This window comes from Coniophora puteana (assembly GCF_000271625.1).
Source record: "Coniophora puteana RWD-64-598 SS2 unplaced genomic scaffold CONPUscaffold_3, whole genome shotgun sequence".
Taxonomy (NCBI): domain Eukaryota; kingdom Fungi; phylum Basidiomycota; class Agaricomycetes; order Boletales; family Coniophoraceae; genus Coniophora; species Coniophora puteana.
In genome coordinates, this window is record NW_006913055.1 from 517,957 (window position 1) to 535,162 (window position 17,206).

General features: G+C 49.8%; 4 protein-coding genes across 4 annotated transcripts; 1 reads left to right on the plus strand and 3 right to left on the minus strand.

Moving 5' to 3' along the window:
• The first annotated feature begins 254 nt into the window (after positions 1 to 254).
• CONPUDRAFT_163049 (cytochrome P450) lies at positions 255 to 3,694 on the plus strand. Its single transcript, XM_007767453.1, has 11 exons — positions 255 to 338; positions 391 to 761; positions 878 to 1,013; positions 1,355 to 1,543; positions 1,766 to 1,917; positions 2,005 to 2,111; positions 2,172 to 2,289; positions 2,376 to 2,389; positions 2,496 to 2,685; positions 2,853 to 3,201; positions 3,263 to 3,694. The coding sequence occupies exons 2-11, from the start codon at positions 524 to 526 to the stop codon at positions 3,348 to 3,350; spliced, it is 1,581 nt and encodes a 526-aa protein (XP_007765643.1). The 5' UTR covers positions 255 to 338; positions 391 to 523; the 3' UTR covers positions 3,351 to 3,694.
• Positions 3,695 to 5,615: 1,921 nt separating this feature from the next.
• On the minus strand, positions 5,616 to 7,320 carry CONPUDRAFT_70680 (uncharacterized protein; the record flags this gene model as incomplete). Its single annotated transcript, XM_007767187.1, has 12 exons — positions 5,616 to 5,749; positions 5,859 to 5,899; positions 5,969 to 6,191; positions 6,249 to 6,386; positions 6,437 to 6,499; positions 6,671 to 6,710; positions 6,751 to 6,798; positions 6,819 to 6,847; positions 6,907 to 6,967; positions 7,010 to 7,024; positions 7,200 to 7,244; positions 7,294 to 7,320. 12 exons carry the CDS (start codon positions 7,318 to 7,320, stop codon positions 5,616 to 5,618), a joined length of 864 nt encoding a protein of 287 aa, XP_007765377.1.
• Positions 7,321 to 8,850: 1,530 nt separating this feature from the next.
• CONPUDRAFT_163050 (Aldo keto reductase) lies at positions 8,851 to 10,290 on the minus strand (the record flags this gene model as incomplete). The annotated part of the gene is made up of 6 exons (XM_007767454.1): positions 8,851 to 9,034; positions 9,095 to 9,358; positions 9,440 to 9,462; positions 9,525 to 9,681; positions 9,742 to 9,966; positions 10,045 to 10,290. 6 exons carry the CDS (start codon positions 10,288 to 10,290, stop codon positions 8,939 to 8,941), a joined length of 1,011 nt encoding a protein of 336 aa, XP_007765644.1. The 3' UTR covers positions 8,851 to 8,938.
• A 1,006-nt stretch (positions 10,291 to 11,296) lies between these two features.
• Positions 11,297 to 13,174, minus strand: CONPUDRAFT_150788 (PLP-dependent transferase; the record flags this gene model as incomplete). The annotated part of the gene is made up of 9 exons (XM_007767455.1): positions 11,297 to 11,356; positions 11,406 to 11,477; positions 11,531 to 11,666; positions 11,725 to 12,119; positions 12,187 to 12,375; positions 12,548 to 12,735; positions 12,764 to 12,830; positions 12,892 to 12,997; positions 13,059 to 13,174. 9 exons carry the CDS (start codon positions 13,172 to 13,174, stop codon positions 11,297 to 11,299), a joined length of 1,329 nt encoding a protein of 442 aa, XP_007765645.1.
• Between the last annotated feature and the right edge of the window lie 4,032 nt (positions 13,175 to 17,206).

Genomic DNA, 17,206 nt, shown 5'->3' on the forward strand with positions numbered 1-17,206 from the left:
ACACTGCCACATAGCATGCGCGAACGGTCGAGCAGAGCGTGGGTTTCGATTCCCCCTTTTGGAGATATGAAAGGGGTCTAGGGGCACTAGGCTAAAATAGGTAGGAGGAGGTGCGTGCGACCAACCTCCGGTTTGTCCGAGTCGGTCTCTTTTCTTCCGTAACGTCCAACTGTATTCATGCGCCGGCCGAGCCACGCTTGCACGCCTTGCGAGCATTAAAGCTAAAGGATCCTGACTGATCTCAAGTCTTTTTCATTCTTTTTCATTATGACAGCTTGATCTGATCTCCGATCTTCTCTCTGCCTGACCACTTTCCCGATCCTCACCTGCGCTTTTCGGCAAGATGGCCCTTCCCTCGACATCTCCGCACAAATCTGACAGCCTGAGTAGGCACTGTCATCCTCTAACCAGCGTCCAAACCTAGCGTCAGCTATAAAATGGCCCTACTCGCCTCCCTGGCTAGAAGCGCATCTCTTCTCGACGACCTCGACACGACTTCCCCCGTCTCCAACGACGCGACGCCATGCTACCTGTAATACCAGATGTCACCTTTTTGGCCGATCTCCGCCCTGCCGCCTTCATACTCGCGTCCGTTTGCGTCCTCAGCCTCGCAGCTCGAGTCGTGCGTAGAAAATCGGACAAGCAGCAACAGGCGTACCCGCTCCCTCCTGGCCCCAAGCCGCTGCCTATCGTTGGAAACGTCCTCGGCATTGACCCCTCGCAACCATGGGTCTCCTACACTAAGTGGGGGAATGAATATGGTATGTACCTCGCTCATTCTTCCCACCTCATATTTCGAGCCCGCGTCGTGACGCCACTTCGGTATTCCACGAAAATCATGTTCATCATGGGGCTCATCCATCTTACGAATGTGTAGGCGATCTCGTGTACTCTCGCCTGCTCAACCAGGAGATCATCGTCATTAACTCCGAAAAGGTCGCCCAGGACCTTCTCGAGAAACGGTCGTCCAACTACTCTGACCGCCCCGCCATACTGCGCACGACTAACGACTTGTGAGTATTCAAAAATAAACGCACCTTCGTAACTTTTACCCTCGCTTCGCACATGGTGCCTCACATGCACATGTGCATACATACGCATACACACACATTTTTTCTCCAGTCCATTCACTCACAGCATTTCCCGATCCAAATCGCGATTTCCATCTGGGTCTGGATTTCGTTGCACCTTGCTTCATCGTGACTTATTTTACCTGCATTCACCGTGCTTCTTTCTCTATTCATTACACATTCCTCATGTGTCATCCAGAGGAGTTCCTCCTTTCCTTCCTTCACACTTGCTGATGCAAAACGCTAAAATGACGCTAACGCACCCTTTCTTCTGCTCTGCACAGCTTCGGCTGGAAGTTCAACTCGGTTGTCTTCCCCTATGGCGATAAATGGCGCTTCCACCGTCGCCTTTTCCACGAGGCATTCCGGCCAAACGCTGCGCTCGTCTATCGTCCCATGCAGCTCTCCAAAGCCAGGGACCTCGTGCGCAATCTCATCGCGGACGCAAACAACCACGGTTCTTACGTGCAGACGTACGTTTTCCCCAAATCTTAGACTTTAAAATGCGTTAGTCGATTGCTTGCATTGGGGAACCGGCTTAGCGGAGTTCCAGTCATTCCGCTCGATACGCGCCCTACCCACGTGGGAAGATATCGCTAGCCGAGAAAGCGAACCCCCGGTGCATCACAAAGCATCGCCCTCCTACAGAAGGACTTCTATGACAATCGCTGATTTCCCACTTCCATTGATTATAGGCACTCGGCTTCCATCATCATGAACGTCGCGTTCGGGTATGACCCGGCGCCGCGCCACGATCCGCTCGTCGAGGTCGTCGAGCGTGCGGTCGGGTACGCGGTCAAGCTTATCAGGCCCGAGGTCGCCGCGTTCATTGGTGCTTTCCCGTGGAGTACGTTCATTCCTATCAGCACCGCAGTGAAATGGTAGCTCTGTTGAGTTGGCCTATGACTGACATCATGTATACTTTTGGCTAAAGTTGTCGACGCGCCGTCCTGGTTCCCGATGAAGCGGACCGCAATCTCCTCGCAGAAGCTGGCGGACGAGATGCGCGACGCCCCGTTCCGTCAGGTTGAGGCTTCAATGGTATGTGCCATTCAGAACATTCTGATTCTCCCGCGAATCTTATAACATCGCAATTTGAAGGCTTCTGGCACGGCCGCGCAGTCCATGGTTGTCGACGCGCTATACCGTTACAAGGACGCCGAGTCCCTAGACTACATCAAAGAGAACGTCAAAGAAGCCTCGGTCACCGCGTTCGCTGGTAAGCAAATCTGGATTCTAAACGCCACTAAAGCAGAAGTTGATATGATTTAATCCCCGTCACTTCCTGATGCATGATGAATGTAGCTGCATCTGAAACGGTAATTCTATCTCTATTCTCTTTGAACTTTATCATTATCGTAGAGTTTCATGCCGTACTCTTTCACCGCGGTTACGAACCTTTTCTGACGCGATTATGTTTGATAGACCGCATCGACCGTGCTCAACCTCCTCTACGCACTCGTCTTGCACCCGGATGTGCAACACAAGGTGCAAGCCGAAATCGATGCCATTGTGGGCAGCGACAGGCTGCCCGAGTTCTCCGACCGGCCCTACCTTCCATACCTCGAGGCCGTGCTCCGCGAGTCATCACGCTGGCACCTTACTGTTCCGCTGAGTTAGTCTATCTCCTAAAACTACAAACCCTATCTTGAACCCATATGCGCCTTACTGACGATCCTCGTTTTCTTTGTTGCTCTCTTCCTTTTTTGGATCGATGGGAATCACCGCCTATCTTTCGGTCCCCGAACGCCCTCTGGCGCCCGAACCTGGTCACATGCACAGGCATCCCGCACTCGACAACCGAAGCCGACATCTACAACGGATATTTCATCCCGCAGGGTGCGACTGTAATCACGAACTCGTATGCGATGTCGCGCAACTCGGCCAAGTACCCCAACCCGGACTCATTCGTCCCCGAGCGCTTCATCCTGCCCGACGGGACCCTCAACGACGACACAGTCGACTTCGCGTTTGGGTTTGGCAGGCGTATCTGTGTAGGCAGATACGTCGCGGACGCGAGCGTGTGGAGCGTGCTCGCGACGCTGCTTGCGACGTGTACCATCGTACCCCAGAAAGACGAGAGAGGGATTGAGGTGTGGGCGGAGCCAGAATGGGTTTCTGGAATTACTTCGTAAGTGACTGCGTTCTAACTGTTTTGGAGGGAGCTGAGCTTTTTGCTGGTGTCGGATCAGGTTCCCCAAGGGTCTCAAGCTCGACTTCATTCCTCGCTCGCCTGAGATGACACATGACAAGCTTACGATGCTGCTCTCCAACCTCTGAATTGCCAACTCTCTCAGATTTGACAACGCCATTATCACGAACCACCAATCACGGATAACGATGTTACGATCGACGCTCTCTGAAGTTATCTGATGCTTTCGTATTTATTTTTGCAATTTTCTCCACGCCACTCTTCTCCCCACCACTCTTCTCTCACAGTCCTCTTGGTCAGCTTTGCTTCGATCTCAGAACACATTTCCCGCTTTCACGCTTTCTTCTTTCTTGATTAAATGGGTCCGCAAGCAGGTTCATGCGGCTCACTCTGTTGTATAACACCAATCTACCGAAGTCTCGACGTAGGTCACTTCTACGTATCGACTCTCTTTACTTCCTTCATACATCGCCCCACCCCACCGATCCTCTATAGCCTTACGAATCCAACACAGTTTTTCTCGCTGCAGGCGCCCAATCACACAATCTAACCCCGCCTCTACCCAATTGGTTGACTACGCTTAGCAGCATAAACTCCTGGCGCCCGCTGTCGCCATTCATGTGGTGTTCATGTAAGCTCGAACGACCGTCCAATGTTATCGTCGATCTAGTTAGTCTAGATTAGTTTAGGCTTCAGTTCATCCCAAAACAATTTTTTACAGAACATCCATAGACGCGGTATCGGGTGTGCATGACCTTCCATGGATATAACGTTGTGGGTCCAGCTGCTGCGCGGCATCACCTGGCCGTGGAGCATCAATACATAGCACACCACTTTCGAGTGGCTAACCGTGCCCAACCTCACCATCCGAATTGTCCGAGACTTCCCGACCCGCTGCTTCTTCGCAATTTGTACGATAATTAATGGTGTCACCGACTTCGGTACTTGGCATCGCGTGCCCGCGCGCTCGCCATGCTACACGAGAATGAATCCTGATGCATGCCCAAAGAGCCAAGCACGCCAGATTACGCATTCGGAATTTGTGTTCTGCCAGCAATAGCTAGGCTCCTTCTCCCTACTTCAACGTCCAGAAGTTCAGATGTACATTCTTGTATGCACATACCGCCACAGCCTAACCGCCCATGACGCCCCATCGAGCTTAGGCCAGCTTGTGCGTACCTTACCCCCGCAAGCTGTGCCTGATCACTTCGCATGTCACGATAGTCGCGGCACCAGCTGCCATCGGGACAACCGAAACGGCGCGAAAGGGTCGCCCAGCGCGCCTGTCAAGTGTCAAGCATCAAGCACCATTTTCGCTGTCGTGTTGCTGCCATGACATCAAAGCGAAGTGATGACATGTCCAATCCCACCCATCACGCGGATACGGGACCGGCCTCCTTGCCCGGTCTTCCAGCGAGCAGCAAACCCCGATAATAGCTAGTACCTAAACGCGCTGACTGCGCGCGGGTCATTATTCCCGATCGATCCTCGTGCGGACTTGGGGGAGCGCGGGCGACAAAGGTATGTTATTTGTTATCGTCCTTCATCAAACTAAAACTTTAATTATGCGGAACTCAGCAACCTCGTGTTCATTTCCGCCCTTGGGTTCTTAGTTCTTCCTTGTCGAGTTCACCAAGGGCGCTTCCGAAGTCTCGCCTTATGTGCGTCAGCCGACAAGTGGTCTGTCGATCTGGGAAGTGGATAAAGGCGCCATGCTTAGGCAACGTGTTTCTGGACGTCTTTCCGGAATGCACTTGCCTTGAGAGTGTTGCACGGAGTTTTCGTGCGCATGACTTCGGTCGCAGTGAACGTACGTGAAGGAAATGCGTGATCAAATGCTTTCAGTGTCGATACACTTATCCGTCAACACGAGGACTTCGTGCAGCAAGATTTGGTAGAGCCCGCGAAATATATGGCACGTTCATCTACATGATGAGTTTTATTCGATGCTTAAATCAGCATCGTAATATGGACTAGCGATGTACTAAACACAGACACGAGCTCAGAGGGGAGCCGTTGCATTAATTGTTCCCTACGGGAAGTTTGTGATAAGTCGTTGTTACATATTCAGCTTGGTATACGTACATTAAGAGCACGATCGATATGTGCCGAACAAAGCGAGCTCAGGACATGTTGAATATCATCGTTATGTTTGCCTTGCTTGAATCCGCATGGAATCTGAGTTTTCCGGTCGTATAATACTGTCGTCGGAGTTGAAGCACAAGTGCCAATGTTGGTGCAGGTTGTATAGTTGGCACAACAAAACCAAGAAAGACAGCTATGCCTTGCATTGACACTACGATCTTATGGGTCATTGATTGTTTGCTTTATAGCATCCTTTACCAGAGGTAGAGTACTGATTTTTTCCACAAGGGTACTCCGCCACGCACATTCTACGGTGTTCCGCTTGATCCCGACTGTTGGCCCACTGTAGCGAATTCAACGGTTTCCATTTCCGCCTCGTCGGCTGTCTCTCCACGATTTTTGTCAGCATTGAATCGCCGAATGCTGAGCAGCATGATTGGGCCTATGATGTCATAACCAGATAATACAACTTCAGAAAATATGGACCAAGCTAGAGTTTCCCGTCAAAATATTGTCGACGTCATGCAAGCATCTACAATAAATTAACTCACTATTCCAGGAAGAGAATACGGCAAATACGGCAATGATTGAACTATCCATGACATGGCTAACCTGTTGTATAGAATTCAAGTTAGATGTCTTGTAGACACTAAGCACTTACATGGCAAAATAGAAAACATGGTCTCGGGCCATTATTGACATAAATGTATCAAATTTCCACATTTTGTTGCCATAACTGGCTCTGAACCCGAGAACAGTGTGGCATAAAACCATGACAAGTAGAGCAACTTCGTAGGCGCACGCCAGAAGGTTGCTGGCTAGCTCTAGAAAAGCCGCGGATTCCGAGACCTCATATCCACAATGATATGGTATAGCGGTAATAACTATTAAAATAAACTACGGCGTCAAATGCGTCCATCAAGGCGGAGCTGTATGCTTACCAACCACATTTATTTTGATCAGGAGGAAGATAGTAGCGGGTATATTAAAACCTTGGTAGCTCAAGAAAGCCACCACTAGGAAGATTAGTACTTTCTTAGACCCTCCGTACATTGCATACGCCCTTGAAGTCATCATTACTAGCATTGGAATGATGTACTGAACGCCTTTTAGTTTTGAGACTGCTTACTTTTCAGCCCTAGAATAGTTGCTTTTGGTAACGCGAGCTGTCCCAGATAGACATATGTAAGGCCTAATTAATGTGCTGTGAGAGGATCCGACAAACGACGCCACTAACTGCTTACATCTAGAATCAGACGATGTATCCACAGAAAAATCGACAACTCTAACAACCATTCACTTACTCCTAATAGTTACAAATTGAATGTTGTTTCCAGATGCAAAGGGAGTGAATTGTACTTACGTGATATGATGAGTCTCTCAATGGAACTAGGACGAAAAACCTCAAACACAATGCCGAGCCAACAGTGAATTATTACTCACGCAGAAGCATACTATCTTCAGGGTCATCTTCACGATAGCAAGATCAGACTGGAATCGATGTTACTTACAATGCGATTATTAGGCCACCATAAGCAAGCTACCAAGGAATGGCAACATTTTAAGCAGATCGAAAATGTTCAAGACATGCTAACTTACCAGCGCGTAAAGCACCTTGCCGCCTGTTGAAGTCCCCCGCTTCTTCCGCTATTCTCAGTTGCTATTCTGGAAATATTCGTAGATCCGTATGCCCGTGGCTTACCCAAATGAGCTCTACCTATGTATAGTCATGAGCACAGCCTTTGCCGTTAGTTCATACAATGAACACCTGCCTCCTGATCCATGTTCAGCACTTGAAGTTTACGTTTATCAGACGAGATTAGTAGTCCATTGAAATCAACTTATTATGATATACTGACAAATCCGATAAGCCGTCACACATGCAACCATACCTTCGGATACAGGTTAACATAATTCGCGATACATGAGATGTAAAACTGTGCACTAACACATCGTATAATTGGTTATTTGGTATGATTGATACACTTGCTGGAATGTTTCTTGGGATGACATTATGTTGTTTCGCTTTTGTTAGCTGGATACGTGAATGGGTGAGGTCTAGCCTATCTTCGGAGGAAACGTACGTATGCTTATATACATGGTGGTGCACAGGGTCTTTCTTTGATGAACATCTAATTTTAGCTTCGCATCCGTGCGAGAGATTCAAAGCTTGATGGCAGCAATCAGAGGTATGGAGCCGACACAGGAAGTTGCGGTGTTACGCAAACATAGCAGGCATTGGTATAACACCAGTGGAAAGGGAAATACGTACAGTTTTAAATCATCCAGATAGCCCAAGCTGTCTGGTTCAATGCACACTAATCAAGACTAATGTGCTGAGGATGAGCCAAGGATGAGCCTCATGCTTGCGACCATCGGCATATGCAGAGTTACGGTCAAGTAATTGATTTGATACGAACTCGTCCAAAGTTCATAAAAGGAGGTCATGTCAAAACGTCCTACTCATTCAATCGGGTGTGATGTGAGGTTGAACAAGATTTGATTAGACAGCTGTGCACGAGTACGTGTGGTATACAAAGTAATGAGCACGCGGAACCGCCTGTATGGCGGTCTGATTCAAGTAAATAAAGCATCCGGACATGCAGTAAGGAGCATGTGAATGTATCAACCCACCATAATGCCCCTCTCATGGACGACTCCAACATTACAGCGTGTGTACTACACGTCTTGATCAAACAGATTTGAGGGATAAGTGACCGCACTTTACACTCAAGCGGGAAGGATCACTGTGCTTGTGAACGCATAGTGACGATGCGACTACGAAACCTTTGGTCAAGGTTGCGGTCGGAAGGCAAGGACGTCGCCGGATATCGGGACAGCGGGACCAAATCTGCGCCCAGCCTCAGTGAAATCTGTGTAAGGCTGTACTGTGTAAGGCTGTACCACTTCAAGTTGGTGATTTAGACACATGGCGACATTCTCGGGTCTCCCGTTGAAATTCATGCTACTACTTGGAATTGTGTCATAGCTTGGTAAACCCACTACCAACCAGAACACTGTGTTATGATAGACTCCTCATGCACGTGTATCCCCAAGCTGTTATATTCCCAGCTGCGATGGGTTGAATCGTCAGAACCATGAACAGTAACTTTGACGCTATCTTCTGGCGCTTTCAAGTATAATTAGAGTTACATGTCGTCTAAGACCTTCGAATTTATATGCCAGGTTCTCGGTGTATATACCTTGAAGAGATCAAGGCCATATATGGGAACAAATTTGTCTATGAGTTCGCGTCTCCAGCCCCGTTCATACGTATCCACAACACAAACTTGCTGAACCTTCGTTTAGGGTCTACAAGAAATATATGTCTAAGAACGAGCATAAAGAACAAAGATTCATCACATTTCACAACCCAGGCGGCCTTGCATTATCGAAGTCCTTTCTCTAGAAGATCTAACTGTCAGTGCATGACGCAACTACGGAAAAATGACGTTGTGCTGAATAAAACGACAGGCACGTAATCCTGTGGTGGTGAGGCTCAGTCAGTTTAGACATATCCAGCACGAATGTAACGAAGAATGGCTGAGTAGTTCACATTGGATGCATTACTGTCGTATTATACATGAAGCACTGATGATATATAAAATTGACCAGCTCGAAAACAGCTCTTCTAGTCGCTGTCGGGGGCGATGGGCTTGGCGTGTGGTTGCTTCTCCAACCACGCAGCCATCTTCATCATCCAGCCATACTCGTTGCTGTCCGATCCCTATTGACATTCACGCCCGTCAGCACAACCTTGATGAGATGAATGAACAGCTCTACTTACGAAGAAGTCGTACGGGAAGCCCAAGCTAAACGGGACGAGGCTCTCGGGCTCCTGAATATGCTCAGGCGTAAGCGTGATCTTGAGCGCATCAATGTTCGCCTGCAGGTGCTCGATCTTGCGCCCTCCAATAATCGGGAACACGTGCGTCGTCTTCTGCGTCACGTACGCTATTGCGACGGCCGTGACGTGCGATGTGCCGACCTCATTGCTGATGCGCTGAAGCGCACTCGCGACCTTGCGCTCATCCTCCGAGTCGGAGCGCTCCTAGGTTCCGCCGAAGATTCCACGCCCCTGCCGACGTTTTTCTTCTTCTTCATCGAAGCGTAGATGGCCAGCGGCGATAACGTTCCACGGAGCGAGGGCCATGCCTATGGAAGAAAGAAGTCGGTGCGAGGGAGGGCGTGCTGGACGGAGAAGAGGGGGGACATACGTTCTTGACGCGCCATGGGAATAATCTTGCGCTCGAAGTCGCGTGACATGACGCGGACGTTCCATGCACCCTGGTAGATGATGAACTCAGACAAGCCGTGGTCACGGGCATACTGGTTCGCCTTCGAAACAATCCATGCAGGCGTGTCTGATACACCCTTCACACGCACGCACGTGTAAGAACAACAGATATGAACGGTGTAGAAACTTTGACTTACGAGATAGAGAACCTTCCCCTGTTTGATGAGGTTGTTAAGGCCGATCATAACCTCCTCGACGGAGGTGTCGTAGTCCCACCAGTGCACGTAGAGAATGTCGATGTACGACGTGCGCAGCTTGCGGAGACTGTCCTCGACAGACATTGCCATCGACTTGAAGTTGTTGCCCGAGAAGAGAACCCGTTGCGTCGTCTTCCCATCGCGGCCCACGTAGTTGGACGTGTACTACATGGGATAGAAGCGGGATCGCATCAGCCGGTGAGCTCCAATGACCGCCAGGAGTATGGGTAAACCCTCACGCACCTTGGTTGCGATGACTAGCTCATTCCGGATCCCACGCTTCTCCGCCCACTCGCCAATGAACTCCTCGCTGGACTGGTCTTGGTAGTTATTCGCGGTGTCGATGAAGTTGCCAAACTGATCCCACTTGTCGCCGATGCTCATCGCGCCAAGCTGGAGCTGCGATACGTGCACAGCGGCCTTGGGGGAGAGGACGCGGTAGCGCGCGAGAAGGTTCTCGGGTTTGGGGGCAGGTGCGAATGCGGACATTGCTTTTGAGGCTGAGCGTAATGGTGAAGCTTTGAAGACTTGTGACCGCTTTTATCCATTCCAGGCTATATATCGCTTGCATGTTACTACAATCGTCCAATACGTATTTTCGGTCTCGTACTTCTGCTCAGTCGCTGGAGGATTGAGCGTCAATTGGTACACCGAGCCTTACAACCCTCGGAGGGAGACATGGGGATGAAGGAGATCAACTGCTGCTGGACAAATACCAGAACGGAGAGGAGAATGGCGGCTTGGCGCCTATGAATAGAGTACTTGTCACAGTGGGCCTCGCACGCGCTCTTGGCCAGTGTATGCGTGGCAGGCAATCCTTATTCCTTTTCATCGAGATGTTGAGCTTTGTGCTGGAAGCGAGCTGCACATAGTACCTGAGTAACCTCATTCTTTAGTTGTCGTTCGTGACGTTCTATGTGAAAGGCTCCAAGCGGCGGTAAGGCACGTCATTTGAGGCGATAAGCCAGTATAAGAGCCAGTAGCTTATGTAACCGTTTAAACCTGTTTGTGCACAGAGAGAACAGGAAAGGACGGAGGATGCCACAGCTTCCAATTGTGTCGGGTTTCCTGAGCTAATTGCTTAATATTTACACTAAATCTGCAGCCTTTCTGGTACTTGGTACTCAAATCTCAAATTTGCTCGGCTTTCCTGTCCTTCGACCGCGCGGCGCCTGGAGTCTGCAGTCTGCGGCGGACACAAAGCCACGCTGCGTTTCCAACCTTCAGCGGAATTTTACCAAATGGGACATAATATTGATCTCGGTCAAACACCATGGTTTGATTGCTCAAATATGATAAAGATGAAACCCTCCCAGAAAAGTAACGAAGTTGAAGCACATTTTCGTGCGTGTTCAAGTAGTAAACAGTACACACTTGTTCATTATTGTACATTTAAATGACAGAGGCATGAACGTTGGGTAGAACTTCATCGCATTACAGGCTGATTGATCCCTCCCTCCATGACCTGTGAGACAGAGCCCAACTTGGTTACTTCTCAGTTCTCGCCGTTCACACTCTTAAGCTGGAAAGCATTTTCAAGCCTACGAAGAGCGAGCTGCACTCCTGGTTCAATACTATTCTGCAGTGCAGTGTGCTGAACATACCGTCAAGATTTCTGGCTCGCAGACGAACACCATGCGGAAGCGGGTGGGAACCTGGTCTTTTCCAGTATGCCACTAAAATGTGTATCTGTAAGAATTTGGTCGAAGAACGACGAGCAAAAGCTTACCATTAGCACATTCGCTTTCGCCATGTCCTTGATTGCGGCAGTCCTTTGCTCAAGTGCGCTCATGTGAGGAAAGAGCTGGTTAAGCCTCTCGGTGAGATCGAGCACGGCAAACTGGCCGGCGTAGGATTCAAGGATGCTAGAATAAAATCGGAATTCAGTACCACAAGCGACTGCGGACGTAAACGTTCACATACGGAATGCCGAACTTGGTACACCACGCGTGAACCCTATCATAAGCCTCTCCGACGCGTTTCTTGTTCTCCGCTAAGAAGTTGTTGCGCCACTCTCTGTCCATCAAGGCGGTGGTAAAGATGGCGTCAGTCGAGTTGGATATAGCGTTTCCCATCATCGAAGCTTGCAGCAGCTTGATGAGAGCGGGGTTCTGGGAGACGAAGATGCCGATACGAAGGCCCGAGGCACCGAAGTCCTTTGGCGGACCGGCCACAACGTGCACTCGCGCAGGATTGCATCCAGCCAGCTCCTTCAAGTTGAGGGAGAGTATGGAGACGAACGGCGGCGGATGCGGTACGACCTTGGAACTATATACCTGGTTGCCGTATATCTCATCAACAAGAAGGTGAAGATCGTACTACCCCGACATGGTATGTTAGCTAGAACAGAACGACAGAAATATCAGACGGTGCGAGTTTGCGTACCTTCTCCGCCAACTTAGCATATGCGATAATTGTTTCCTTCGGGTAAACCCTTCCTAGAGGGTTATGCGGGTTGCAAAGTATGAGAGCTCGTATGGGCTTTTGCTTTTCCTCCTTGATCCTCTGTTCAAGGTAGCTAACCACCTCCGGAGACAGAGGATCAACCTCTGGAGGGATTTCCACCGCGTTCAACTGCGCACCGGATGGATACCCGGTATCATCCTCGAATCCACCTGAGGTAACGTGATCGTAAAATCAAGGTCAGAAAAAGGACAGAAAATTGTCAGTCATCGAGTCTAACTTGCCATAGAAAGGCTACAGACTAGGTTAGCAGTTGTTCGTAAAGAGTTCGATAGAAACGTACCGCCGTAACGAGGGCAAGCTCTCCAACGTCGCATATCTGCCAGAAGAACTCCGTGATGAGTGTTCCTACTCCAGGCCCTACGACGGAGTTTTCGGAGGTGACTGGCTCCAAGGGAGAGAAGGTATCGTTGATGTATAGGGGTAGTGCCTGGTCGGTATTTGTCACGAATCCCCTTTGCAACGTGAGATCTATATAAGTGTCAGTTTGACGATAAACTCGTGCAACGGAGAAACTCGCGGTATCTGAAATGATCCTTTTCCAAGGCAAAATGCTGCTTGATATACTGTGCGCATTGAGAATGAGCAATCGTTATGCTGATTCAGACGGATTAGGACCAAACGTACATTGTTGAAGTCCTCAGTCATTAGCTGGTTCTCCGCTACACCCATGACAATCATGCCGTCACGGTTATGCACGGGGTCGTAGTAACGCTCTGGAAGGTAGTGCATACTACACATGCAATCTATTTAATACAGGCTCAGAATAAGAGAAATGCTGATTGTGCACTGACATGGATGTCGTATCTTCAAGGATTGCCTTTAGACGAGCAAGACCCCGTTCGCTCAAGTGCACCGAAGAGTTGACTCCAGTAGCCCCCAACGTCGAATCTGGTGCGGAGAAAAACATGATGTAGACGAAGACTGAGGAGGGATTGCAAGAAGAGACCTGAGGAGCTGAGGGATCGAGTGGTCAGTGACGGGTTCTTATACCTTTGGCAGAGCACGGATGGGCGCAAACCTGGCTGTAACGACAACCAGAATCCACTGACCCAGTTTGCGGGAAATATGTGTACCAGCCCTTGGCTAAGTCAAGAAAGCCAGCGTGACCGCTTGGGCCTGATTCTCAACGTTCTGAAATCAGTCCAGGACTCCTATCAGAACGTGTTAGTGAGAGGTTGCGGGGAAGCATGTTGAATGAAGGGGATGGCGTACTCCGTTCATAGAGCAAACTCAACCTTCGTTTAGACGAAGGTGCATATTCAGCCAAGTGTCCAGCTTGCTCGCCCGCGTTGCCAAACCCCGAAATGGCGGGACAGCATGTCTACAGTGTTATAAACTTGGGCATAATGGAATCAAGGAAGGAGAAAATGTGGCTCGGTGCCCCACAGCTGACCCGGAACGAGGTCTTATCTTCATATCCGCACGTTTCAAGGTACGCCGTTTTGTAAACCCGAGTTGTGCACAGATCCACAATCAGTATAAATGAAGGCACCCCTACTGCAGATAAAACTCACCGACGCGGATGCTATCGAATAGGCCATTGTAGGAGCTGAATAGGCCGCTTCCTTAGCTATGATAGACACGATTACCGCAATGTTGTGCAGCGAGTCACAGCTATAACATACCTGCATGCTACTGGAGGGCGAAGTCCCAAGCTTGGAAGGAAAGTTCCATGCTGCATGTTCATTCAGCTGTGCATGACATAAGAACTGTTCGTGCGTAACCTTATATGAAAGTGTCAACGATGAGCAAAGAGACTGTATTGTGTGATCGCGACATGGGTTCTAGTCAAAAACAAGGCGACTAGAGAGCGTAAAAGGCGTGTGCTAACGTATTTAGTCACCGCGATCATGGTCTTCTTCTGAGGTACTTCAGCTCCAAGACACGAGCCTTAGGCACCTTGACGAGATCCGCGCGTGTGATGTTCAGCCGCAGCTCCATCTTAAGCTACTACCAATAAGGATGTATGGTCAGCATGCACACATGATAAACGAACTGGGGAAGCGATTTACACGAAGCTGCCATCAGCGGGTCTGGAAACTCTCTAGTGCGGCGCATGTCGTCCGACAACGCGTTCTCGCGCTGCACGGGTCTGGCCCAGGTGTCGTAGAATGGACAATGTGACAGGGAAAATGAGAAGCGCGTGGACGAAGATGTCCCATGCCCTAGATAGTGTCTGCACACCCTCGTTAGAACCGTCGTAGAACCAACACACCAAGCACAAAAGCGCAGAATGCACAACTCGCCAAGCACAAAAGCGCAGAATGCACAACTCGATAGAAAATACGACCTGGCCACAGTTCCCGAATACGAGACGGAACGGAAATCGCAGACACAGTCATGCTCAAGCTGGCCAGATGCGCATGTAAGATGGGCAGTGATTCCCAGATGTAGCACGGGTTGATACACCATAACGAGATTAGAAGCCCTCGGGCATGATGCGCTCGGTGATGACTACAAGGCATGTCATCGCTTCGCTCCGACAGGGATATCAGATGTCGACATATACCGCATAGATATATACATTAGCAAAGGAGAATGATAAAATCTCGAGGTCTATGTGTAGTAGCTAGGCTAATGTGTTGATCTTTACTTGTCGGACCACCGCTCGTGGACATGTGGTGGGGCTTCAGCAAGATACTTGCGCGGCAACTTGAGCTTGTCGAAGGTGTGGTGCATGACATCGAGTAATAGTAAGTGCAGCATGAGCTCACTGACTGCACGGTTGAACGCTCCTTCACAGCGTCTCAGATGGAGAGCACTCATCAGCCCATGAGTCCCATGGTCAGCCTGACGGTATAATATTTACTGTAAAATGTAGCATAAGGCCACAGTGACACTCCGAGGGCTCACTGGTAATCACTAATCTCGCAGTGAACACACTGGCACATACACCGGGTGTAATACCGTCGTGTGCATGTGGGTAAAGCGTGTTTGGGGCGGATCCGGGATCATGCTGTGGTTAGTATGGCACCCGCCTGAACCTGCTTAGATGTAAATAGCCTACTACGTGACACTACGTGAGGAGGTCAGGGGGAGGCCTGAGTGAGGCTTTGGAACAGCGGCATGGGGGAGTTTAAATATCAAACATAGAACGAATGCTCAATATAGCAAAGTCGACATATCTAGAAAGAGTGGGGTGGCGTAATGAGCCACCTATCAGGCAAATACGGAGGCGAACGAATCATTGGATACCATTGAATAGGAATGAATAGTGGTGCAGCCATGACGCAAGGATTGAGTGGGGCAGTGGAGAGACAACACCTGCAAGGATGCTGAGGACATCGTCGCTAACATGGACTGTGGGGCAGCAAGAAGACATCAAGCATATTCGGAATATGTTCGGGACAGAATTTAAATGACGAAGTTGGCTGAAAAGCCGTGGATTGAATAGACGGTGATTTGGTGAGAGGTAGGGTTGAGCCATGATGAGAACAAAAGTGGAGCAAGACAAACATGTACAATGAAAAGCCGAGGATGTGCTTAATGATACGGGGAGATATGGGTCCAGATGGCTTCTTCTTCGGTGAATACGAGGGTAATGGTGGAGGGGACAGGGCCTACACCTTCAAATTTGTCTATGGCTGGGTACCTTCGTCTCCGTAATATGGGTAGAAAGAGGGGCAGTAACTCGACGTACCGACTGCACCCGATCAACACCCTTCTCAATCTCGTGTAGCACCGAGCCCTCTTCCCCACCACCACCACCCCACCTCATCCTTCTGTGTGGTGCCGGCGCGCACCATGCTGCCAAACTCTCCGCTCATAGCGAATTGTGGACAGGCTGAGTTACTCTAGACCGCACGAGGCCTTGAATGTACGAGATCATCCTTCAAATGGTCGAGGTCGAGCATGTTCTTCGCGGTCCCCGGCCACTAGGTATGCTTGCAAAAAATGGGTTTGTGTTTGTGTATAACAGAAGTGTCCGAGGCATTACTTGCGATTGAAGGTCTGATGGTTCTCATGTCATGCATCGGTCGTCTCGAAGAATTCGGCGGATAATATATGATGATTGTGGATGAAGGTCACTGTACACAAGAGCTTGGGAGCGTTGAGCGTGACAGTGAACAGACGCGTTTTGGCAGGCGTGGGAAAATAAGGTCGCGGGCCCGAGGAGCCGATCAGGCGCCGTGAAGGAACGGGGGCTGAATTTGGCGGCCAAGTTGAAGTCTGCACGAAATGCACATTTGGGCTATCAATACGTGACAAACCCATTTGAAGGCACCATAATGTAATTAGACAAGATCGTGCCCAACCTGATGTTCAGCAACTTCTCGTTCAAGCTCTCGTCGTCAACTCGCTAGTCTAGTGTGCAGAGTGTTGACAGAGTACAAGACACGACGTCGCGTAAACGCTCCGTCCCCACGCTGTACAGATGTAGTCACACGTCGTCGAAGTATTTTTTCATGCAGGCTATTTAACTTAACACATGGACAATAATACTGTACATTTGACTTCGACAAATTACATCAAGTTTAATGATCTGAGAGGGGAAGTTAAAAGAGATTGCACGAAAGATAGCGTAGTCATACCTAGCCGCGAGAAGCGGGTCTGAACCCGCTCGTTTACACGGTCCGGTCACACGCGTGACCGTGACCGTTGCGCGTGAGGCGTGAGCGGATCAGCCTCCGTGCTCCTCGGCTGTCTCCCAGCCCTGCATCGCGTTATGCCCGCCGCCGCCGCCGCCGTTGATCCTCGTAGCAAGCCTGAAAAGGAATGTACCTGGTGATCACAAGCACATCACCGAGGGACCGGGAGCGCGAGAGGAGGGGGGAACGGGCGAGGGAGAGGACTTGGAGAGGACAAGAGCAGGGGAGGAGAACCGGAAGGGCACAACACCAAGGTGCGTTCGCTATCTAGCCGCCGGCCGCATGCGTTCGGGGTACTGACATGTGCTGTGACAGCTTACACAGTCCACTAAGCGGGACTGTGTTTGTCC

Bases quoted from the DNA above. Each gene is read 5' to 3' on its own strand.
- CONPUDRAFT_163049 (XM_007767453.1), top strand. From the start codon at position 524: ATGCTACCTGTAATACCAGATGTCACCTTTTTGGCCGATCTCCGCCCT. The intron at 762-877 runs GTATGTACCTCG...ACGAATGTGTAG, and splicing joins TAAGTGGGGGAATGAATATG to GCGATCTCGTGTACTCTCGC. The intron at 3,202-3,262 runs GTAAGTGACTGC...GTGTCGGATCAG, and splicing joins TGGGTTTCTGGAATTACTTC to GTTCCCCAAGGGTCTCAAGC.